The sequence below is a fragment of the Dicentrarchus labrax genome, unplaced genomic scaffold (assembly GCF_905237075.1).
Source record: "Dicentrarchus labrax unplaced genomic scaffold, dlabrax2021, whole genome shotgun sequence".
Classification (NCBI taxonomy): domain Eukaryota; kingdom Metazoa; phylum Chordata; class Actinopteri; family Moronidae; genus Dicentrarchus; species Dicentrarchus labrax.
Window position 1 is genome coordinate 9,897,285 of NW_026136702.1, and position 25,668 is coordinate 9,922,952.

The following is a 25,668-nucleotide window of genomic DNA, read 5'->3' on the forward strand; positions in this document are numbered from 1 at the left end:
CGCCAGCCGCTATTGGTGGCTCTGACCTGTCGCTGTCAAACCGCTAGGCTAATCCAATTATGTGTTTAAAGGCGAGAAGCTAAGAATAGCCCAAATTACAGTAAAAAGTTTCAGATCTTCAGCGTGGTGCTGCCGGTGGCGACAGAGCAAATGAATGGGGCACCATGCATGTATAGTTGGTGTCATTGATGAATTACCTGCCAGAGCGGAGCAGCCTTTGCTGAGAGGACGTCAAAGCAGCAATGCGATGATCACAAGGATTATTTTGGATCCGTGGTGGGAGCACTGAAGATAATACACAGGATCAGACCGCTGGCATAGGTTACATATGGTACCAGGTAATGTTTCCACCTCTGAGCTATTCTTTATCATCTTCCCCCTTCCTATAGTGCTGTTTTATTGGGTGAATTGGGGTGGGTGTCTTCATGTTTAGATTTTGATTCAGGCTCTAACCCTGAGCTAAACATCCACAGGACTGTGCTGAGATTTACCTTTAAGAGTCTGGAGGAGATAAAATGCATAGTACAGCCTTCATATTCAGGCCTGTGTCGACAAAAATCATGTTGAGGGGTAATTTGTTGTTTGTTAGAGGCTCCTTATGCTGTAGCTACATAAATTAAGACTCTGGCCACAGTAGCTTAATGCCCATACTATCATACTTTGTTTTTTACATGGTACCTGAATGTGTAAAATGTATTTGTACTGTAGTGAGAAAGAAGGCTGTGAGAGACCTAGATCCTGAAGAAGCAGCATGTTGTCCCAAATTCCCAAGAATTCAGCGCAGCTTCTCCTCCTGTCTGTGTCTTTACATCATGTGGTTGTCTGCTTGATGGATCAGTAGTTGTCTATAACAGGATTATGAGATTTGACTGTTCACTGGCTCATTGAGATCATGACATGTTATGCATTTTAGTCCAAACATAACGAATAAGGGGTGATGAAGATGTTTTTACTCCTAGAGAACCACAGAGGAAAGATATTGCAGTGGCAACTAGTGTGTAAAATGGACATACATCAAATTATTAGATACTAAAGTTAGACAGCAAACGACATTCCTGTAATTGCATGAGAGATCTTTAAAAATGATTTTCGTTACGCTGCCTAATTTATTCCTAATTATGAAGTTTTAAAGGTTGGTGATTTAGGGGATGCAGATGCTGTAATAGGATTTGGTCCAGCTAATGAACAGATCCAAATGTGCCCGAAATCCACATGACAGTCTGGTGTTGATATAACTAGCAACCAAAATCCAGTGCTCTATGTTGTTCTCTGCAGCAGTGTAGGCCTTCACAACATTGCCCCAGTAGGCTTTACACCTGGACACAGACTACTTTGAGGGGAAACAGCTGCTAAAGTTTTTTGTACAGGAGTAGATGGGTGGGAGCACCTGGCAGGGTTCCTACTTTCATTTTCAATCCTTTCATAACGACAAACCAGCGTGCAAGGATACAGTAGGATGATTTATCAATATATTGATTGGATCTCTCATTTGAATGGCCTTGAGCAGTTTAAGGAGTTTTTTTTTGTTTTGTGCCTCACACTTTGTCTTTGTGTGACTTTTCCGGGTATTCAGGCGACAAACTGGGTGTCATAAGCCCAAGATAAGTTCAGTTTAAGTGAAGGATTTAACCAGGCCTAAAGTAATTAGGTTGGTGTTTATCAGTGGAAGCATGTTGCTCGGTTCAGAACGCTATGTGGTTGTCTATGAGTAGCCTATTGTATTACTGGATCGGGAACATTTAGAGGAACAGACAGTCACAAAAAACCAAAACAGATCCAGTGTAATAAAAAGCATGAAGGTTGGGTTTCACAGCCTTTACGTGAATCAGGAAAACAGATTCTGTCTTTATTAATCGCTTGAGAAAATGTAGTTAAACTTACTAACAGCATGTCAGTTTTTACTCAGTGTTATACTCATGTTGTCTAATCTGTCTACGGTTTCACATCAATGTGTTGCAGTGATTTCTACCATTTGAGACTAATGTAAGTGTTCATGCAAGTTTTTACTGTAGATAGACATTTAATGGTGGGATTGGTTCAGTCTTAAGGTATGCATCTACCCCAGTCAACATGTTTTAATATAGATTAAATGTGTCAAAGTAAAGAAAAAAGAAAGAAAGAAAAGTCAGAACTAGATATAGAAAATAGTCAAAATAACTATTATACATGTTATATAATGGATGCATAGTAAAAAATATGAATAATGTTGAAAGTACGAAAGCTAGTCTCTGTTTCTTTAGTATCCTCTCTATAATTTCTCCTCCACACTCTCAACTGTATGTAGTCGTGGTAATACCTACACAGTATGGGACAACAAACTAACATGGGATCATGACACAGTTGCCTTGGTGCCAGCAGCACAGCTCCCTCAGAGCTGCCCTCCGGTCAGAAGAAAGCCTATTACGAAATGGGAGGAGCAGAGAGAGCGAGAGGCAGTGAGACTAATGGACTAAGATAATCTAATCAGAGTCCAGTGCAAATAACTGTGTTTTTCTCAGAACTCTGTCTCATAACCGTCTTCAAAGACAAAATACTGTTGACAGGGCTGTGTCAACAGCAGTTATGAACTTCCTGGGAGATTTAAATATGAAGTAGAAATGCGTAGCGGGGAGGATGAGAGGATAACAAGCTTGACACCAAGCGTAGAACAGCGGCTCAACGCAGAGCTTAAATTGTTTTCATGAGTGCTGAGAGACATACAAATCTTTCATAAAACTCCCGTAGATGTTCAATTTGTGTAAAGCCAGAAATATGAAACCTCTCTTCAGAATATCAGCTTGGACAACTAATAAGTAATGTTTTGGGGATTTTTTTGTGTGTGTGTGTGTGTGTGTGTGTGTGTGTGTGTGTGTGTGTGTGTGTGTGTGTGTGTGTGTGTGTATGTGTGTTTTTGTATGTTTGAATGTGTGTTACATTTTCAGGTACGTGCTTGGAATGTGTGCAGGATGAGCAGCACATTTGTTACATTAGCTGAAGTATTGGAGGCACGAGGGGGACCTCTGCTGGAGGAGGAGGTCTGGTCCCTGCTACTGGGCACTGCAGAGTCTTTAGTGGATGTCTCCTACATGGGTAAAGCTTTTTAGATAACCTCCTCTTCTTGCACACCATTCTTTACTGCTTTGACCATTACATTATTGCATTGTAAAAAACACAAGTTGGATGTATCTTGCTGTATTTCTGTTGGTTCACTCAGTGTGACTTTACCGTAGAACAGTTTCAATAGAATCATATATATATATATAATAGACTTCCTACTTTTTTTTTTTAGGTCAGAACAATATGTGTAATATCATAAGCCCCACCTCCTTGCTGCTGTCAGCCACTGGTACCTTAGCTTTTAAGAACTGTGGCCTATCAGATGAGGTATCCACCTTCGCCGCTCCAGAGATGCTGCAGGGCCGTGCCAGCTCAACCAAACCTGCCATAGAGAGGGTTAGTGCACACATCCTCACACCTGTCCTAACAGCTCCTGTGAAAGTCGACGGGAGAGCTGTCAAACACTGAAGAGTGTCAGTTATTTTTTCAATCAGTAACTTTGATCTCGTATCATGATGCATCTTTTTCCTTGGAGTGTAAAATCTCTGGATGTCAAGAGTTGAAGGACAACTGAGTTGTAAGCCCGCCATCTAGTGGCTGAGCAAAGGAACCTCTGCCCTGAATTCTGAACTTCAGAGCCCTGATGTATTAACATTAGGGTAGAAAAGCCTCTAAAGAAATAATCTGAATGTTTGTGCAGTTGTCAGATATCTGTGCTCTTGTCTCACAAACAACTTAAAGCAATCTGCCTTGATAAACACTCCATATTCATCCTATTTATATAACCCATAGATAGATGAGCATTTATATTAGAGAAATTTACCATTAAGAGCTGCAGGAAATGTAACCCCCTGTATAAAACATCATAGGCTGTGACCGCCACCGCCAACAACCATTGTAACCTTTGGCCCTATTCTGTTCCAACAGTAATCAATATAATTGTCATTAATTAAACCATGTATAAATTGTTATTAGTTTATGAGTTATTATATTTTGTATTTTGGCTTTTAATTATAATTTGTTGGATTATATTTACTATATATTTATAGCTCTCCTGCTTGACCACAAGGTGTTGTGTTTTAACATAGCTTTACATTTTAACACATAGATCATATCATTTCTGTTGGTATGTAACCATAATGATAACTGATGCTAAGCTTAGGTTATTATGTATGGTACAAGGGTTGAAAATAAATCATTAAAACATTACCATATAATTAAGCACAACAGTAATACATGTATATAAGAGTAAACCTGGTTTTATTTTAGAGTTGGTTGACATTATATCAACATTTCCAGTCGTTAAACAATTCATTTTGTTGCACAGATGCTGGTGTATTCACTGGGTATGACTCTCTACTGGTCAGTTGATTTTCACCTACCTCAAAATCAGGTGGGAACTGCTCATGCAAAGCTGTTTTTAATTCAGTACCATCACAGTCCCCCACCTCCATTATTATAATAATTTTCCACTGTCATTCCTCTCAGCCGGTCCAGTTGAGTGACCATCTAAACAGCCTCCTCCTCAGCATGTGTGAGGACCTGGCCCACCGGAGGGTAAATCTCAACTCCATCCTGGAAGCCTGCGAATCTCAGCATAAAGCCTCCATCCTGCCATCGCCCACCAAAGTCATCAGACAGCTGGTGGAGGAGGTTTTTCATGAATCAGTGAGTCTAGACATCCACCTACAAGCGTGTTCCGGTCTGTAAGCATTTTAGCTTCTCTGCAGGGCATCGTGTTTGTGTGAGAATTTAAAGGCACGTTGCACAAAAATCTGCATAATGACAAAAAATGATTGTAAATGCTAGTGGTTTCTTTTCCTGCAGATGGATCAAGGCTCTCTGCCAGAGAGTAACGTTCCTTTGAGTGGCAGGAGTCAGATGATCAGAGAGAGACTTCATGGTGAGTATTGTAAATACACGTAATTTCCATAGCGTCACATAAGAGAGGACAAAGCTTTTGATGTTGAACATAAGGGCTTTTGACTTACGTAACTGTACATCAGTAAGATTTAGTGCTCCAGAACTCAAAATGACTCACAAAACTCAGAAAAGTTGCATAATAACTTCCGCAGCCTCAGTTCTGACTGAGATTTTTGGCCACATGAAAATGACTGAGATATGTGTAATGCATGGGGGTATCCCACCTTGCTCTATTGCTTCTATTCATCATAAATCAATCTGACCTTTGACCCTACACATTTACATAGTAGTTGCAGTCATTTCGTTTCTTTTGACTCAAGACGGTGTACAGGTCAACAGGATTAAAATCTTAACCTAAAGCAAGCCCAGGATTAGGTTCCTGCGAGAGCCAATAATCAGATACCGAGCGTAGTTGCTTCAGGCTAAACCCTCTTCTAGCCTCAGTTCTGTCCAAACATCTCAGCGTCTCCGGGTTGCACAAAGACGGACAGGAATCAAACATTGCTGTCATCCCTTCATCTTTTCTCTTCATCTCTTTTCCTGGTTGACAGGAAAGAGAGGGCCATTTTCAGACTTCAGTGACGGGAGTGCTGAAGGGAGAAGATACTCAACGGACTCTGACTCAAAGTCAGGTACGCATGTGAAACCAAAACTGAAAAGAGGACAGAGAATGGTAGAGAGAAGGAAAACTAATTCATCTTGTGTCCACTTAACAAAATCCCTAACTCTGGTGTGTGGATGTAATCCTTAATGAAATGCTTCCTTCTTCATGAATAACACCTTTTTAATGTGCGTTCCAGCAGTAAGATGCTTCTTTTGACAATGCAGCTGCTCATTTAATGCCTGTTTTTTAGGGAGTTTACCTCAGAGACCTTGGAGACATAGACCAAGGAGCTCTCCCACACCTTTGTACCAATCTTCTTTAGACAGGTAAGCACTATATGCATGCATACATACACACACCATCACCACCAACACTGTAGTAAGAAAAAGATTTTTCAGTTATCTGTGTGTGCATGCCAACATAAATTAATTCATACACTTCTCCTCCCTCATTTTTTGTACTGACTTTGAGGGGACATGACATTGTCTCAGAGTTTGACTTTTCCAACTCGTCACAACTATTACACAATCCAACCTTCCCCGCCCCCTCCCCTCTCTCCCCTCAGACTCCCTCGTGGGGTTCGTCACAGGGACAGCAACTGCAGTTGGCTTGGTAGGAGCCCCCTCCACGACAGCTCTCCCAAGACATCAGGCAGATCTCACAGTCCTTCCATCACCTTCAGCGAGTCCTCGCTCAGCCTGAGCCAGAGGAAAGCAAAGGTAAGATCAGGGATTTAAAAAAAAATGTTATTATTATTAATAATTATTTTACTTAAAGTGAAAGTTTTTTTTGTAGAACATAAACTAAAAGCGTATGTCGTGGGATCAGAGCAGCTATTCCATCTGTATCACAGGGATATTGTTGTACAGTGTTTAGCTGAATGAGAATGACAGTGAGCTGTGGAGTATTTAGAGCGGGTGAGGGTCAAATTTAATTCTAAGAGCAGACAGCAGAGCATTTAGAAAGGCACAAAGCCTGCTGGATGTGTGCTTATTTATATTTTAATGTTTGTTTTTTCAGGCTTTGGGTCCTGAGTTTGTCAGGATGCCAGACGAACAACAAATTGTTCTCGAGCTTCCAGGATCTATTGTGGTAAATATATTATTCCTATTCATCTCTACTGTTTCAATGTTAATGTAAATAGCTGTTTTTTCACATTATTATTATTTTTTTTTTGCATGCTAAATGTCTGTTTGAATATTTGCATGTACAGTATTTGTACATGTATGTGAGCGTGTCTGTAGGTTTTGTTTTCATGTCAATGTGTGTCTGTGTGCTTGTGTGTGTCCACCACAGTCCAGAAAGGGACGCTCTTGTTCTTCTCAGAGAGAAGTGACTGTAGTGCTGCCTAACGGACAGTACGTGGTGGTTCGCTGTGACATTAAGTCCAAAGCAAGAGATGTGTTTGACATGGTGGTGGCTCACGCAAACCTGGTGGAACACTTCTACTTTGGTCTTGCCTTCCTAGATGGTAAGAGGACATATTATATGGGACCTAACCTAATCTGATTGCACATCAGACATTAGAATAGAAATTAAAAATGTCCAACATGGGCTAAACTTGGGATAATATTTCTATTATTCACATTTTTTATCAACAATAACATCTAAATAATTATATATTTTGAATAATTGAATGTATTGCTTTATGCCTGTTTCTAGGTTAAAGATGTTTTTCTTTTCTTTTTTCTTTGTCATTCTGCAGATGATGAATATTTCTTTTTGGAGCATGAAACAAAAATTTCAAAAGTTGCCCCCGACAGTTGGAAAAAAGGGCAGATATCCTCCTTTTTGGTGTTTCTTCGAGTCAAATATTTTGTTGATGATATCTCCTTCATTTTGTAAGTATTGTACTGTTTTTTTTTACTTATATGTTGTCAATGTATTCATAGAAATACATGGTTTAAATAAATGTGCTGTTTTTTTCCCTGTTTTTTTAGGCACAAACTAACTCGCCACCAGTACTACTTACAGCTGCGTAAGGATATCTTGGAGGACAGGCTTTACTGTAATGAGGAGACAGGCTTGTTTCTGGTTGCTCTTGCTCTGCAGGCTGAGTTTGGGGATTACATGCCAGAGGTACCAAGGACAAAAAGAAAAATATTCACCTCATGCCTTTAAATACCACCATCATCTTTCAGTATGTGTCACAGCAGCGTATTTGGTTGTTTTGTGTGTCTTTTTAGTTGTACGGTAAGAATTATTACCAGCCAGAGCATTACGTGTCCAAGAGGATGCTAGAGAAGCTGGCCTTGCCCACTGTCAAGGAAGAGTTGCCAAGACTACATGCAAGTCATGCCCAGATGCTCCCCGAAGAGGCAGAAATAGAGTACCTAAAGGTGACCAGACTACAAATGCATCTACTCACACTCAAAAACACAGATTCCATTATTCAGTAGCTTACTTTATTCTTTGCTTATTTTTCACTTTGCAGTATATGAAATTGATTACTTGTTATGACTACTTGATTTTAATTGCATAATACTTCCTGTAAATCCAAATAAGTGTTTAAATAAATGCAATTTAAAATGTATTGCATATATGTATAAAATATGTACCACTCAGATTGCCCAGCAGTTACCGGAGTACGGCGTTATGTTCCACCGAGTGGGGAGAGAGAAAAGGCCAGTGATGGGAGAGTTGGTTTTGGGAGTCTGTGCCAAAGGAATCATCGTGTACGAGATGAAGAACCACGTCCGGACTGTCACCAGACGCTTCCTCTGGAGGGAAACCGACTCCATATCCACCGGGGTAAAAAATAAGTGGCATTTCTGTCAGATTTTTCTATATGATATGACTTTGTACAGCTCATTTTATTATGAAGCTCAGAGTAAATGTATGGTGACTTGTGTCTGTCTTTCAGCGGCGTAAACTGATTATAGAGTGTGGCGGGCCCAGCGGGAAAAAGCACAGTTTTGTAACAGAAAGCTCGAAAATAGCACAGTACCTACTGAACCTCTGCTCAGCACAGCACAAGTTTCATAGTGAGATGACGTCACGACAACTCAACCACACCATGATACCAGGTGGGAATATTTCAGTGATTGTGTGCAATGTATTGTTTTTGTATATATAACCAAGAACAAATAACACCTGATTCTTCTCTGTTTCTCCAGATGAAAACATGGATAAGTACATGTCGTACCGGGATCGTAACTTGAACCTGAAGCGGATGTCCTGCTCAGAAGGTATGTTGAACCATGTGGGTTTGACACCCGGTCAACCAGACTCCCTCTCCAAGTCCTGTGACGACCTGACCGCCAAGCTGGAGGCGAGGCTACGTCAGCAGAGAGAGATGAGGAGGGAGATGAGCCGAGAGCTGAACAAGGACCTCCCAGAAACAGGAGACTTCAGGGACATGAAAGAGCGACAGTGTTGGAGGTAGCCCTTGATGATAATAACATTAATACTCTTCATACAGAAACCTATTCCCTGTAAACATTAGCAAAATAGCTTTATAATGCATCTGTGCACATGTGTTATAGCACTCCAGAGTCGATTCCCAGAATGATGTCCAGTGTCTCACTACAGAAGCAGGACTCTGACGCCTCTTCCTCCATACGAGGTGACTATATCTACTTTTTGTGAACACATTCAGTGCAGTGGCAAATTAAAGGAAGAATTAACATTAAGCATCTTTAGTAAGGTGTTGGGCCAGCATGAGCTTCTTAATCCTAATTTTTCAGTTTTAATGGTTGTGATCGAGATCAGAGATGTCAGAAAATCAAGTTTAATTGTGTTGAGTCTGTGAAGGACAATTAACAAGACTAAATTATCCATAGATGTGAATGTGTTTGTCTGTTTATGTGAGCCAAGAGCTGGAAGTCTGACCTGCCAGGTATAGAAAATATACAAATATATTTACAGTGGTCCATTTACAATATGTAAAACATGTGCTTTGCAGTTGATACACCAACCAGGACTCCACCTGAGAGAGAGATAGTCTGTGTGAACCTTAAGAAAGATCAGAAACTGGGCTTTGGTGAGTTTATTAAGGCGGACCTGATGTAAAATTAATGAGCCAAGTGCCACATATCTGATTCTTTAACAGGAGGCTTTTGTCTTCACTCTCTCTCTGGTCCTGTTTCAGGCTTTGTGATCGTCGGCGAGGACAATACAGGTAAACTTGACCTTGGGATCTTCATAGCTTCCATTGTGCCCGATGGGCCTGCGGACAAAGATGGACGAATCAAACCCGGTAGGAAGCACCAACAATGGGAACTGGAAACACAGACACACACTGGCTTACAACCTGACGTACAACATAGCGTTGCTAGAGACAAAATTGGGCTTCACACGACAACCCGTTACAAGGATTTTGTAATGATTTGTTGATTTTTCAGGTGGACGTCTCATATCCCTAAACAAGACTAGTTTGGAAGGAGTGACATTCAGTGACGCTGCAGCCATCTTACAGAACAGCCCTGACGAGGTGGAGCTCATTGTATCGCAGCCTAAACGTAAGATCTGTTCAATGCTAAATTACTGTCAAACCATTACTTTGAATTGTATATTGTCACTTAAAGCAACCTATATGTGTGCTGATGTCCTATATCCAACCTGTTTTTTTTCCCTATCAGAGTCTCTGAAGGACAGATGTGGTTCCTTGAGTCAAAGTACTCTCGGTTTGACGTTGGAGAGGGGCTTTGGGTCACAGACCACACTGAGTGGCACAGAGTACCGTCCTGCCATGGAGGAACTGGAGGATGCCATCAGTCTGTCCAACATGGCGACCCCAAAACTGGGCAAGAGGCTTCACATTCCTGTCGTGCGAATACATGATGCCCAGGTCAGAACCAACGCTCTGCTAACAATGATTAGAGATAGGTGACTTTGTCTCCATGGAGGCAAAAGTGTCAACATGAGGTCAAAGCTGATGAAAGAGTTGAACCAGTACTAATTGTTAACTGGATTAAGTGCTCTAATTAATTAAATAACTCTGAGTTGTTGCCATTCACTTGCATCACAAGTGTCCTGAAAACTCTCACTAGCTTTTCCTCATTTATGCCTTTTTCAATCTAAATGTTTCTTCTTCTTCTTCTTTCTTGCTGTTTTTCAGGATGTGTGTTCCAGGTCCCCGTCTGTCTTAAGTTTGAAAACTGGGGAACGGTTTATGTTGGAGCTGAAAAAAAGCAATGGCAGTCTTGGCATCAGTGTTGCTGTGAGTTAAGTGTTTCACTTTTGTTAAATAGTACAGTATTTACCTTATAAACTCACCAGTTTATTAGTTACAACTAGCTCAAACTAATGCAGTCTAATACAACAATAAATACTACCTTTAATTATCAGCTTTTGTTGAGAGGTGTTGATTCAACTTTTCTAAAGGTGGCCCTCTATAGGGGTTTTAGGTTAAGTTAGTAAGGTATGTTTTGATTATGTTCTCCACTCCTCACTATGACTAAATCAGTGGTAACACGCAAGTTGAAAGATTACTGCTCTGTTAACGTAGACTTGTGACTCATTTCATTGTTGACATATCGAAACCCATGTAAACTGTGCCATGATCTTAGTGACATTGTGAGAGCGAATCGATTTATGGGACTAAATTGGAAAGGCCAAAAGGTGACACGCTACGATGCCAAGTAACTTGGATCCTTACACACTGAGTCAGTCTACATTTCCAGGGCTATTTGAGGCCTGCCCTTTGACATTGACTAATCACTTCTTTGTAATATTTTTTTTTTTTGCCAAAAGGGAGGAATAAACACCAACGTGCGATATGGAGGCATCTACATCAAGAGTCTGGTGCCTGGAGGTGCTGCAGATCAGGATGGAAGCATTCAGATAGGTAATCTTTTCATTTGTCATTTCAATATGTGCTCACAAAAGGTTCTGTAAAGGTTGGATTTAGTGCCATGATGGATGTTCACTCAACTTCTGATTAAGTAAAAAAATAGGAGCAAAGGTAACCGTCAAAGGATATGATAACACTATAAAATGTGTAGAAAATATATGCCACATTCGTCCCAGATTTATCAACTTCCTAAAACAAGATATTAAATAACTGAACGTTAATTAAACAAAGGTGACCTGGCCCTCTAAGACGAATTGTCCAAAACCTGTAAAGAAGCTGTTCTGAAAACATTTTGTGACAATATTGAGATTTATTTTTTCAGTTATTTGCATATGGTTGTGCCACTGTGCTGTATCTGCTCGGCCCATGCTTCAGTGAGCAGGAACGACTTTTAGATTTGTTGACATGCCCATCAACCACGATCAACACATGCACACACACACACACACACACACACACACACACACACACACACACACACACATACAAACCGTTTATGTACTGATGTTGCTAATGATGATGAGATTTGTGTTTGTGCATATGACAGGTGACAGACTGCTGGAGGTTGATGGGTCCAACCTGAGGGGTGTGACTCACCATCAAGCTGTGGAGTGCCTGAAGAGGACTGGGGAGGTACACACATACACACACACATGCACATGAAGCAAACAACAATTAGACACAAACATTCTTTCTCTGATATGATAGCATTAAAATCAGTATAATATGATTTCTTCTCCAGAAAACTGTTTAAAACAACATATTTTTATGTTCAGTTTCCAGAGTCTAGGGTTCAGATCCTATTTCTTATCCACAGTCAATGTTGATTTCCTTCAACCGAGATGCCAATCCTTCCCTAATCTTACAGAATTGAATTACCTAAACTTGAACCATAAAGGGATAAGAGATCCGGCCAATTTATAATTTAGTTCCAGGGACTTGTTGGACTCTTAAAACCTTTTTGACCTTATCTACAGTAATCTAGAGAAAGTTTTGCAATTCGCTGAATTTAAAGCTGATTATTAATATACACAGAAAAAAACAACAGTAGCTGGTGACACTGTACAGTATTTTCTGTACCCACAATGATGGCACATGTTGAAAGGGGTGTATGTGCATCTGTTCCCCATAGGTGGTGAACCTGCTGTTGGAAAGGGAGCCCACAGTAATACTGGAGCCCAGACCTGACTTACCCTGCCCCCCCTTGGCCCACAATCCATCACACATACAGCCCCCCAGGACTGAAGTCTCCATGGAAACGACCTTGAGTGGTCGAGCCAAGGACTACAGCTTTGTGACTGATGGTGAGAGGGTAGACGAAGGGGCACATACGCTCACAAAAGAAGAAAAAATAAAAAGACACTCACACACACACTTGCACACATGGCCCAGAGGTGACTGTGAGTCATCTGACAGCTACATTGTGGTTGCTGTCAGAGTCATCCAGAGCTGATGCTCCTTCAGTCCCCCCGAGACTACATGCACTGAAACCTTGAAGCTGCCTGTTCAGCTTGGTTAAAGGGACAGTTCCTCATCTACAAAGCCTTCCTTTCTTTACTGGAAAGGGTGTAAAGGAATGTGAAAAAGGTCAGCTTTTTCACATTTTGTCATTTATGCAAAACTAAATACTTCTCATTGGAAGATATGTGTGTTGGGGGGATTGATAAACATTTTTTTTTTTTTTTTTTTTTTTACAGATTTACAGATTAAAGATTACACAACACACATTAATGCGCTAAGATCCCCCTCCATCTCTCCTCTTTCCTAGAAAACACACACGAGGTGGCACTGAGGAAGAGCTTGTCCGGCCTCGGCTTCAGCTTTAACATCTCGCAGCTGCGCTCGGGACCAGACCGTGGCAGCGTGGTCCGCATCAAACGCCTGTTCCCGGGTCAACCAGCGCTAGAGAGTGGCCAGCTGCGAGAGGGAGACATCATTCTGTCTGTCAACAAAGTGCCTGTCAAGGATCTGTCTTACCAGGTAAGGTTTGGGGTATTTAAAATGATCCTTACATATTTATACCAATGAATTTCCACATTCATAGATAAGGCTTGTTTTTTGCATATAAGTAGTTTTGTTGTGATTTTGTTTCCAACATTATTTGAACAATGAAAAATCTTAAAAGAATAGACTGGTTTACAAGCTGCTGACTACAGCCTAAAAATTGTTTTACAAACTTTGTTCACTAAAAGCAGCACAGTAGGTAATTTTGTCTGTGGATAATTAATTGTGAATGGGCTGGTGAGGTTGTGAGCAGCTCCAGTAACCCTGCTCTTTCTTAAGATCTCGACCACGTCATCAGTTCACTAATCCTTTAATCTCGTACTCCCAAAAATAGAAAGCTGGTTTTAGTGTTTGATGTGTCATTTAATCTTTTGTGTACTGCCAAGGAATTACAATGGCATTCACACGAGTGCATTTTAACATTTAACAGTTAAATAGATTTGCACATTCTGAGTCTGTATCCAAGCCCTCTGTATTCTAACACACTTTATTTGGTGTTGTTTCAGAGGGTTTTGTTCCTGCTACGTGGCGCCCCATCTGAAGTTCATCTGCTGATCTGCCGACCAGGTCCTGGACTACCATATGATGTAGATGACAACACACTGGTGAGCTTACATGTTGACACAAGTGCACACACATGCAGAAAAAACTAGTTAGGACCCAGTAATCCACACTGATCCTGAACCATCTTACCCCCTGTCTGACTCTGTAGAGTCCAGCACCCTTCCGTGAGGTTCGATCTCGGTCTCTGGACATCCGACTAGGAGAGGATTACAGCCAGCTCCTGAAGTTTCAGTATGATTTCAAAATGGCTGCCCAAAAGCAGGCACCCACCCTGGAGGAAGATCTGACAAACACAGCAGAGGAAAGCCCAGAACCTCCCCCAGAAGCTCCATCACTCCCAGAGGCTGAGGAGAGTTTGGACAGTGAAGTGCAGGCCGACCAGCCTCCCCCATCTCCTCCTCGCTTACCCCCATCGCCCACCTCACCCACATCACCTCCATCACCAGTTTCACCAGCCTCACCGGCCTCCCCAGCATCACCCACCTCGCCTGCCTCACCAGGTTCTGGCTCTCCACCGCCGCCACCAGAGCCACAACAAACCGCTGGGAAACCAGAGGAACAACAGGAAGTGGAACCAAAGGAGAAGAAGAAGGACGGGGAAGAGGATGTGGCAACGATAAAGAGCTCAAATGTGACGCTTATGGATGTCTGTCCAAAGACTGCCTCGAACAATGTATACACCAGGTAATGTATCAGATATAGACACTATTACATAATATTGCATTACACAGTGATAAAAGGGTTTATATGAATTTGTATTATTATCAATTATTATCTTGTAGTCTGGCATGCCAAAAGAAAAAGTTTGTTATTTTCACAGAAAATAGAGCCACTAAATATTGTAGCCATTTCTGCAACAATGGATTTTACTAACTGTAACTGCTTTAACTACAGGAATCAGCGGTCTTCCATGTTCAGTACTGCATTACCATATTCATATTCATATATTATATATCATAATAATGCATGCTCTTCTACTTGAATATTGGCACAATTAACAATTTTGGCAAAATCGTGTCCACCTGCCTACACTCACTCAGAACTCATGCAATGGCTGGAATGAGCTGTTTGTGCCATCAAAATAATTTTAGACATTTAAAATGTTTGATTATAATAAAACAAATTAAATGTATACATACAAAAGCATTTATGAATTGATGAAGATGGATACAATTAACTCTTAAGATTATTGAATTTTATTTTATTTTATTGTATTAAAAGTAATACTAAAATTTACTCAATATTTAATTATTAACTTAATTTCAAAATAGAATTACAACACAGCTAAGACATGTAAGCTGTGTGCCACCTGAAAATTTATTTGGTCCAACCCACAAAACAAAGGCTAACTGTGTTGGTGTGAGTTATGTGTGGGCTCAACCTGCTTTTTTAATTGGACATCGTTTAATTTCTAGCAAAGAAATGTTTTAAGTTTTGGATGAAGTATTATTTTATGTAAATGTTATGTGCTGTTTGTTTATGTGCAGTGGAGTCAGAGAGGAGGCAGATGGAAGTGTGACCTACTGCCTGATGGGAAATGGACTGACAATCATGGCAGATGAAGAATACCTGACAATCAGCTCCACACTGGACCCTCCTCACAGCCTTCCCTCCAGTCTGGGCACTCACACTCCAACAACCAACCCCGCAGCCCTCCACTCTCAAACCTCCACAACCCCAATCTTGCCGCTCAGCCTCATGTCTGACACCCCGACCACTTGCTCTTTTGCCCACCCATCTCCGCCTCTCACAACCCAACCACCAAAAGCCAAGCACCACCCGATCCAGCAGGGGCTTCTCCCAAGTCAGTACAAAGTCATCTCCAAGAACGGTAGGCCTGTGGTGCCTCCACCCCGGCCTCCTGCTCCAGCATTGACCCCCATCACAGCCCAGGTCATGTCCTCTGTGCCTGCTAGTGTCAGTCCGCCTGCCTCGACGCTGCCCACCCCAGTGCTGCCTCCTCCTGCCCAGAGCCACACCCAGCTGAGGGAAGAACCAGAGAGGAAAGAAAGGGAATATAAGGATGATGATGATGATGACGAGGATGATGAGGACGAGGAAGAGAGTCGAAGAAAGGCAAGTTTGTGATGTTTTTCGTGTCCTTGGCTCACTTTACCTTCATCAATAAATATAGCTTCTTAAAGTATTTACCGGAACATTTTCGTTTTTAATTGTATAACCAACATAAAGAGACAAGATGGCAAAAAGTATTTCAGCTATTTCTATATAATGTTTCCAAATTTTGCTCAGCATAAATCAATTTAACCAAACACACACTCATATCATCACCTACTGTGCTATATCATGCTCAATAAAAAGCTATGTGCTATATGCTACAATATAACATATATTAAAATGTTTACTTTATATATAAGGTGTCACCATTTCTTTATCCAATTTACAAGAAATCTGTGATTAGAGGGAAAGGATCTCATGGCCTTTGTCCAGGGGGTTCATCAATTAAGTATTTACGCTTAAGCTTAAACATGAAGTGATGGAAATTATGTCTTTGTTTTAATGTTATTTTGATCATTTCTGTAGCTGTTAAATAAACAAATTGTCACTCTTCCTTGCCTGTCAGGGATTGGTTAAAGAGTTTGAGCTGACAGTGAGTCTGACCAAGTCCAGGAGTGGAAGCTTTGGATTCACCATCACTCGAAGCAAGCTGGACAATTGCTACTACATACAGGAAATACTGGACAACCCAGCCAAGGCAGACGGGCGACTCAGGGCAGGAGACAGGCTTGTCATAGTACGCACAAACACGCATCCGTACATTTCTGCACATTTTAGAAACATAATTTTGTTGTTTGTGTAGAGTATGTGCTTCCAAAGCTGTCATTTCTTTCCAGGTAAATGGGCACGATGTTACCAGTGTGGCAGATGATTTTGCCATGACGATTCTCAGGTCATCTCAGAGAAGGTTGAATATGACCCTGGGGAGGGCGGTCACCAACCTGGTGGCCCCACCTTCCTGTGACAGCCTGCCTGATATAGTTCTCTACAAGACGCCTTCAGGACAGCTGGGTGGGGCACTGATACACATATGTACATATTCTCACACATTTTGAACATACAGACAAATTATCGGTATTATCTGATTGATCTAACGTGTGTGTGTGTATGTGTGCCCTCCCCAGGTATAAAGCTGACAGGAGGCATCGGCAGCAAGTGGCAGGGCATCTACTGTCTGCAGGTGGTGCCAGGCTCCCCAGCCAGCGAGGAGGGCAGTGTCCAACCCAATGACAAGATCCTGTACATCTGTGGCAGGTGCACCCTAGGAATGACCCTGGAGGATGCAGTCAAAGCCTGTGAGATCGCCCCTCGTAAAGTTAAACTTAAAATCCTCAGGTATCTGTCCTCAAAGGTTAAATAGATATTGAAATATGTGTTTGTTTCTTTGAATGACTCTACTGTTTGTGTCTTTTAACAGAGACGAACAGCCAGTGACCCCCAAGGCTAAGTGGAATGGTAAGGTTTACTGAAGGATTTATGGGATGGTTTCGACTCGCTTGAGTTAACCCAAGGACGCATAAACAGGATAGTTTGGTTGTTATATGCACTGATGGATTGCCTAGAAACCAGATATGTTTGTGCCCAACTGAAGGATAATTTATGTTCAATCATTACCAGAAAACATTCTCTGTTCTGGGAAGACAATTACTGTAATTATTTTTTAGATTTAGCACCTGTAATCCAAACGTTTCCTTGCACAATTTATGCTAGTGCCTCTTCAAACACGTTTTTCTGTTTTAGGTCTGTTTGACTGGAAAAAGGACAGGAAGTTCTTTGCTCGTTTTGAAGAGCCTGTCTCCCCAGAGCAAGAATCTCCTACCGAAGATGGTGAGTTTGTTATTTCTCTCCCCAACTCATTCCTCTGTATATCTCCTTCATGTTCTATCAGCGCCATAACTGGTTCCCTTTCACCCTTTTGCTTGTTGTTCTTTTGTCTGCGTGAAGCCGGAGCTCGGTGCTGAAAGATAGTTCTCTTTGCAGCTGTGTGTGTGCGTGTGTGATCTGAATGCTGACAGACAGATCCTGGGCTCTCACAGCAGGATTAATAATTAGCAAGCCTCAGGCCCTCCACTGGTGTATTGGACTGCAGGACTGTAGCCATCACACACACACACGCACACACACACACACACACACACACACACACACACACACACACACACACACAGTGCCATACAGCCAGTGGTCCACAGGGCAGGTAGCTCAGTTGCCTGGTGACGGTGCATGCAGAGGTAAGGGACAGTGGACAGGGTCAGTCTGAAAAGACCAGCCTTGTTCACCTGTCATAGAAGAGACGCACCCATCAACACTTCTCTTACAAAATGGCCGAAGAGGTGGGAGGTTGGTGTGTGTTGTTTTTTTTCTCTGTGTCTACTACGGAAATTTCATTGGCTGAAAATGGTCGCATGGATGGAAAATGGCACAGAGGGGAAGTTCCGTTGTTAGTTGTTAGCTTAGAGCTAATCTGTAACTCTTCTTGTTTTTTTCAGTCGAAACTGTGTATAGAACTTCTGGAAATTTCAGATGTGTCTCTCTCGCCCAGGAAAAAGATGTAAGTTTGTTGAAACACATACTGTAACATGAGTCTACTGTGTGTCAATCTGCGAATGCATTCTCTGCTGGGGGGGGTTCACTGTGTGTGTGTGTGTGTCAGTCAGGCTTTTTTTTTTTAATATCTGACTCATGTATTAACAATATAATGGCATTTTCCTGGAGAATACAAGGTGCTCTTGTAAATACACTGCAATAACACTGAGCTGATTGTTCCCCCAAATTCTTTTTTCTTCTCCTCTGGTCCCTTTAGAGTTGCATCATGCAAGTGGAGTTCACAAAACCAGAAGGAGGAGGCCTTGGCTTTGCTTTGGTTGGAGGAACCAATGGCAGCACGCTCAGAGTGAGGGAAATCTGCTCCGGTGGGGTTGCTGAGCAGGACGGTCGGCTAAGAGTTGGAGATATTCTATTAGAGGTAACAATTTATCATACATGTACAATATTATTACCCCCATATTGGATAAAATCTAGATCCTCACTGTGTGTATATTCTAGGTGAATGGTGTGATTGTGTCCGGACTGAGCCACAATAAAGTGGTGGATATCCTACGTAAAGCTGAGGGCAGTGTACAGCTCACCATCTGCAGAGACATCCTACCCCTGACCTATTCCGAGTCACCTACACCGCTCAACATGTCTGCTCAGACTGAAGCTATTTTAGCCGAGCAGCCGGCTCCTGTGTCCAGCCCTGATGCCTGTTCCTCACCTGACGCCATGCTGAATAAGCCAGTTGAGCGCCCCCCTGGTACGATCTCTTGACAGCCGTCTTTCCTTTTATGATGAATTTTTAGATGGATAATAATGCTGAAATAAAAATGTGAAAACTTGAGACTCAAGTCCAATTTTAGTCACAAGAAATATGGCTTTTTTTTTATCTGGTGAAAACCACAAACAATAAGTAAAGTATAAGACAGAACAAGGCAGGAATAGCCTAATTGTAAACTCCTGCTTAGTTATTAAGACTATACACTGAAAACACTATTGTAAATACAAAATCTGTCTTTTAAATGGTCAGCATTCAGAGACTATGGCTTTAGGAGACTTGCGATTTGACTTAGACTTGTGCCGGAGGACTTAAAAACAGCCCTAACTAAATATATTGTGTCCCACTATTGTTGTTTCAGAGGCGACATCAGACCCTGTGGTCAACGAAGCTGGTGTGTGTATTACCTCCCCACCTCCTCCACCACAACGACGACTGACTATTGTAACAGATGAGGCAACAACTGAGCAGGTAACATATACATTAACAAGCCTACACACACACACACAAGTACATTCACTATCGTGTAGAAATTATGATGTCAAAGTTTGTTTGAATTAAATCATTAAATGAAATTAAATCACATCCCTCCTTACCTCTTTACTAACATCTACTACTAACATCTTGCTCCTACCATCTGTTGCCTCCTCTGGCTGCTTGTCTGTGGAACAGGAGAGCTGTAACAGCACCCCTTCTCATCAAGCTTGCTGCCCATCCCTCAATGTCACTGACATGTTGCATGGAGCTTCTGACAGGTAGTAACTTCCCAAACTACTCTCTTCTTGTATTGTCTACTGATTTTATCTCCTCTCCCCTCTTCTCCACTTCCTTCTCCTGCTTTTTCTTTTGGTTTGCTCTGCTGGGCTTCCACTCTTAACCACAAGGGGGCAGCAGAGAGCAATAAATAAAACGCCACCTTGGGATAAATGCTGTAGCTTATGGCCAATGAGAACACTAGTGTAACAGTTAGGAAGTGTATAGTAGTATTCTCTGTGGCCTCAAAACAAAGAAGAAGTATTAAAGATATTTTAGCCTCTTGTCTATACTGTATTTTAGGTGGAAAAGTCGCAGGGAAAGGAAGCTCAGCCTTGCATGATTTCATCCCCTCCTACCGAAGAGTAAAAATGGTCTGGTCTCACCCCTGCCCCCCTGACTCCCCCAGGAAACAAATTGTCACCAAACTTTTGGACCAGTCCTGCAAAGACATCCGGAAAACCCAGTCAGACGGCTGGAGCAGCGAAGAAGAAGATGATGATGTATTTGACGCCACTGGTCAGGAAATGACCTCACCGCAAACAGGTGTCTTTTCCTCTACTTCTGTGCTGAGTTAAAAATGTATCAATGCTGAGCCATACAACCAACCCTTGCCCCGCTCTTTTCCTCTTGTGTTTCCTCAGGCCCACCCATAGTGTCAGAGGAGGAACTGGCCAGTTTAGCTCTCATTAGCCCCGCGAAGACCAGCCAGTATTCAGGCTCCAGGGTCAAAGCTCTCATCCAGATTCTGCAGCATCAACTGGACCAGCAGGAACTGGTCAAAGAGTTCATGGTGTGTGCTATAATGTAATCAATTGGCATAATTCATACTTTAACAAAGGGTGAAATTACACATTGACTAGTTAATGTGCCGTTCAACCCTTCACCGCTGTGACACATTGAAATAAAAGCACTGAATTGTGTTTTTAAGTACAGACATACTGTGATCCAGCTTCATTTTTTAGGTGATAACATTTTTCTTTTTGTTATTGTGTCGTTCATTTCAGGCTCTGGAGCATCTGAAGCCCTCTGACAACTGTCTGGTGGGAAAAGCCCCTGAGAACAGAGATAAGAATCGCTACAGAGACATCTTACCATGTAAGTCTAAACAAGGACTCCTGTTTACTTTTACTTTCTTCAGGAGGAATCTAAACTTTTACTTTCTCCATTTGTTCAAACCCCTTGCGCTTCATTTTATGTTCCCCTGTTGGAGTTTTTTACTGGTGAGCTAAAGCTTGTAAAAGCTGGATACCCATAGACTTGGCATTTACAGGGGAGCCTGTGTGTTAGCACTTTCCTTATCCGCTCAGTTTAAGCTGACTGTAAGGGCTTTACTGAAGGGAATAGAGATACTTGTTTACAACACTACGCAGCAAATCACTCCCTACATTACTATCAATAATTCATTAGTGCTGCACTTGTAATTTTCTTGGAGTCAGCCAAATATGTAATGATGAAGATGTAATTTGTTAGCAACCTTTTAATTATCTGGGATTTATATTTTTATTAAATGAAGCAGCATTAGGAGAGAATAATATTTCAAGCTGTATTATTAATAGGAACTTCAGTTTGCCTGCGCCCTGGTGTGTAATGCTTGAATCTGGTGAACACTGATGATGCTCGGTAAAATCTGTAGGTTAATCTCTCAAACATGTTTTACTGGGGATATTCTTAATATAAACCTAGCTGGATAACGTTAACCTGTGCTGGAAAGCACATGCAAACACAAACAGAAACATTTAGCTCTCACTGTGTTTGGGGGCAAAAAGGGTCAGAGTTGAGATGAATGAGTGTGATGAAAAGGATAGTGACCCCCAGTGGAAAAAATACCTTGTTGCCTGCAGCCTGTTACAACTGCTGTTTGTGCAAAAAGGTCCGAAGGAAAGAGGGCATGTTATTTACCAATCCGATCCATTACCTTTAACTATTTTATTTAAAAAAGCTTGATTTCCATCTGTGGCTTTTTTGACCTCACAAGCAGGAGGTGTGGGGCTAACCCAGAAAACATTCCTAATTGCTGTTGGTCTATCACCCCTCTCATCACCAACAAACTTCTTCACAGCGCTGGTTTGTTGAGCCCGACTCCAGACCTCAGAGCTGTTTACTCGGCTTTATTTACTGTACACTTAGATTGCGTGCTTTTGGCAAAACAACAAGGTGAGCAGTGTGTGTTGTTTGTCATCAAGAGATGAACGGATTCATCAGACATAAAAAAAAACATGAGGAATGTCTGTCGTTCTGTTTGTGGGAGGTTGGCGGTCTAATTTGTTTATTTAAGTCATGAATTCATGCACTTTATGTGTGTTTTTTCCCTCTGTCTCTTTCATAGATGACAAAACCCGTGTTGCCATTGGAGAAAATCAGGACTACATCAACGCCAGCTACATCCGCATGCAAGTTGGCAATGACGAGTTCTTCTACGTCTCCTGTCAGGGCCCTCTGCCGTCCACAGTGCCGTCCTTTTGGCAGATGATCTGGGAAAGCAAATCTGACGTCATCGCCATGATGACCCAGGAAGTAGAACGGGGAAGGATCAAATGTCACAAGTACTGGCCAGAGAAGGTGGGCCTGCCTCTGGACAGCGGCAGGTACCAGCTTCACCTGGAGAACCAACAGTACCTGGAGTACTTCCACATTAAAGTCATCCGCATGGTGGCGACAGAGGTGAGGGATTTGTGAGGGATACTGCCCGCCGGTCTGATGTCGTTAATATTATGGTTTGCTCTGAACTTTAATGGAACATTTCTTATTGTTATTCCAGACCGGTGAGACCCACTTTGTCCGTCACCTGAAGTTCACACACTGGCCTGACCACGGTGTGCCGCACAGCTCAGAGCAGCTGGTTCGCTTCATCCGCTACCTGAGGGCGGTGCACCACAAGGGACCAGTCACTGTGCACTGCAGTGCCGGCATCGGACGCACTGGAGTTCTCATCTGCACTGACATTCTCCTCAGTCTCGTTGAGAACGACTTGCCTGTGAGTGGAAGCCATTTTTTCTTTTTTAAGCCATGCTAGTGCTACTTTGATGATCATCAGGTCAAATTCTTAATTTGCCCAATACTTTGATTTATACCCAAATACTTAAAAAGCCCTTCAGTCTCAGCTGTACTTTGTGTTTAGCGCTACGTAGCAAATGTTAGCATGCTAACACATGGTGAACTCGGTAAACATTATACCTGCTCAACATCAGCATATTACCGTGCTGTAGTTGTGCACAGCCTCACAGAGCAGCTAGCATGGCTGCAGACGTGTTAATTTATTATTATTAGAAATAAATGTAAAAATAGACGAGTTTACCCATATGCTGTAATTATGCCTAACAGGCTTCTGTCTTTCTTTAGATTAATGTGAGCGACATCGTAAAAGAGATGAGACTTCAACGGCATGGGATGATTCAAACCAAGGTCAGTGCCAAAAAAGGGTTGAAGTTCAAAGTTCAAGCTTTAAAAAAAGGAACAGTTCCCAAAAGCTAGACGTGCCCTTTTGTCTCTCTCGTTTCAGGAACAGTATCTCTTCTGCTACAAAGTCTGGTTGGAGGTTTTACAGGGCATTTTACAGCTTCACGGCAACCAATGGCAACCGGAAAGTCCCCGAGACCACAAAGTAGTTTGAATGTTTCCACCTCCGGTTCACCAACCTGTGAAGCACAGACTGTGTTTGAGTAACCACGTGCAGTCTCTGACAGCACTGATACCTTTTTTCTTTGGCTGTAGTTAGTTTAGTTAGCTATAATATGAACCCTGTACTTCTTCTGTTTTGATACTTTGTGTTGAGGCCTGTTGTTTAGTTACAATGACTTCAACTCTACTTGTTTTGTTCTTGTATGTGCTCTCGGTGCTGTGTCATGTCAGTTTAATTTAGATCACTGAGGTTGTTTTTTGCCTTTTCAGGTTAGTGATTTGCCTTCTGTCTCTAGCATCTTTTTTAAATTTTGTGTCACTATTTGAATGTATCTCACTTATTTTTCCTTTAATTCTTAAATTGCATTCATTTTTAAAGCACATTGCATGAAATTTAAAATCTGGTAATATTCACACCTTTTTTTTTAGGCAGTAATGTCATCAAACAGTAAGATCATCATACCAAAGGGAGTATCTGTTTGTAACCTAGATGAGTAGCATTTGATTAAGCATTGTGTTATCATTTCATTAAGTGCATTTGTACCCTGGAGAAAAGGGCATTAGCAAAAGAACACTATTGATTTTTCAGTTCATCATCTAAGGAAATGAAAAGAATCAAGTGCCTTGGAATGACTCACACCGCTTGCTCCACATTGACCCCGAGCCACTTGTCACAAGCGGTCAGGGACAAAGAGCAAGAAACTGATTTGAGAGCACCCGGCGGTGGTTAGATTGAATGTGCAGCTTTCAGTCTGTTTGTGGTCTGAGTTGGATGTTTGGTTGATCCAAACCAGAGGAGGATCTCATCTCACCTTTTAGTTATGAGTTTTAATTGTAACTTAGAAAACAATGTGAAGTTTGCACACCGCCTGTCAATCTTTTTTTGTTTGTGGGCCCATTTTATACAAAACACCTGTCACAGTGAAAAGTCTTACTACACATAATCACAACTTGCGCATCCAAATACAGATAAAGAATGATTCAACATAATAAATCTTTGGATAAATTCATACATTTTCAATTCACTCTTTTACTAAAATTTGGACAAGGCGACACAAAATATTCAATTTTTTTGTAAAATGTAAAAAAAATTGATTTAAATGTCATTTAAATAATTAATTGCTGGTGTTTTAAGAGTAATTTGTTATGTGAGAACATCCTTTATCTGTATTCCATAGCTATTTTAATACAAACTCAGCCAAAATTGCAAAAAATAATGAGGTTTACAAACTTTCCATTTTGCCACTTTAGATATATATGATGTGCAAAGCAACACAGCTGCATCTCCGAGTCACAGATCAAAGATGATTTATAGCTGCTGGTTTGAACCTCAAACTTTGGATGTAAATGCTTATGAGCTTTGTTCTTTTAGCTGCTATCACACACACACACACACACACACACACACACACACACACACACACACACCAGCTCTCTTATTGCATGCAGACTCTTACAGTACAGAAGTCTGAGCCTGGAGTTTGAGCGAATGACTTGATCAAAATGTTGAATGTAACAAAGCAATACTCTCCACAAGGAGAGGAGATCAGAATGTCAACCTCTTACCAGATAACATCTTCCAACAACTGTGGAGCATGTTGGTAAGACATATGCAGTACTGTACCTTTGCCATGTGGATGGCTTTGCAGAGCCATCAGCCTCTGTACTGTGTATGCAACATCTTTTCATTCGATGCTGGTCGGTTGGTTTCCAGCAATAGGTAATCCTCTGTTATGTGCAAGTTCACGTTCTCTTTGAGATCCTGTTGATATGTTGTTGTTTCCTCCCCCCCTCAGATCTTGGAAAAATGATTATTCTTGAAAGAACAAACAAAAAGCACATTTTGCATTCATCTGTGAAAAATGCATCTTGTACAGTCAAGCAAGTGCTTATGCAGTAGCATTGTGAAATGTAATAACCCTTAATTGCACAACTGCTTATTTATGCTAAATTAATATCTTGTCACTGTACAAGCCACTATGTAACCAATAACTGAGAACAATGTAATACCTCTCTCTTTAATTAAAAACTATTGTGAAA

At 41.5% G+C, this 25,668-nt stretch overlaps 1 protein-coding gene across 5 annotated transcripts; it reads left to right on the plus strand.

Annotated features, from left to right (window-relative positions):
• Positions 1–23: 23 nt before the first annotated feature.
• ptpn20 (protein tyrosine phosphatase non-receptor type 20) lies at positions 24–25,668 on the plus strand. 5 transcript variants are annotated; one of them, XM_051419228.1, is made up of 47 exons: positions 24–338; positions 2,922–3,069; positions 3,269–3,432; positions 4,364–4,429; positions 4,525–4,704; positions 4,864–4,939; positions 5,511–5,591; positions 5,814–5,889; positions 6,129–6,282; positions 6,584–6,655; positions 6,860–7,034; positions 7,269–7,404; positions 7,504–7,642; positions 7,750–7,902; positions 8,129–8,314; positions 8,427–8,589; positions 8,680–8,944; positions 9,049–9,128; positions 9,468–9,545; positions 9,654–9,761; positions 9,907–10,023; positions 10,144–10,352; positions 10,623–10,724; positions 11,258–11,351; positions 11,905–11,990; positions 12,490–12,661; positions 13,126–13,337; positions 13,868–13,966; positions 14,074–14,609; positions 15,413–16,001; positions 16,507–16,677; positions 16,778–16,952; positions 17,066–17,276; positions 17,359–17,396; positions 17,682–17,768; positions 18,431–18,492; positions 18,745–18,906; positions 18,987–19,236; positions 19,616–19,725; positions 19,927–20,009; positions 20,417–20,553; positions 20,652–20,800; positions 21,015–21,105; positions 22,337–22,671; positions 22,769–22,984; positions 23,350–23,412; positions 23,510–25,668. In XM_051419228.1, the coding sequence occupies exons 2-47, from the start codon at positions 2,946–2,948 to the stop codon at positions 23,618–23,620; spliced, it is 7,143 nt and encodes a 2,380-aa protein (XP_051275188.1). In that variant the 5' UTR covers positions 24–338; positions 2,922–2,945; the 3' UTR covers positions 23,621–25,668. The 5 variants fall into 5 exon arrangements, with proteins under 5 accessions (XP_051275188.1, XP_051275200.1, XP_051275193.1 ...); XM_051419240.1 differs by lacking the exons at positions 19,927–20,009; positions 21,015–21,105; positions 22,337–22,671; ... (1 more) ...; positions 23,350–23,412; positions 23,510–25,668 and having other exon boundaries at positions 20,652–20,747; XM_051419233.1 differs by lacking the exons at positions 20,652–20,800; positions 21,015–21,105; positions 22,337–22,671; ... (1 more) ...; positions 23,350–23,412; positions 23,510–25,668 and having other exon boundaries at positions 20,311–20,436.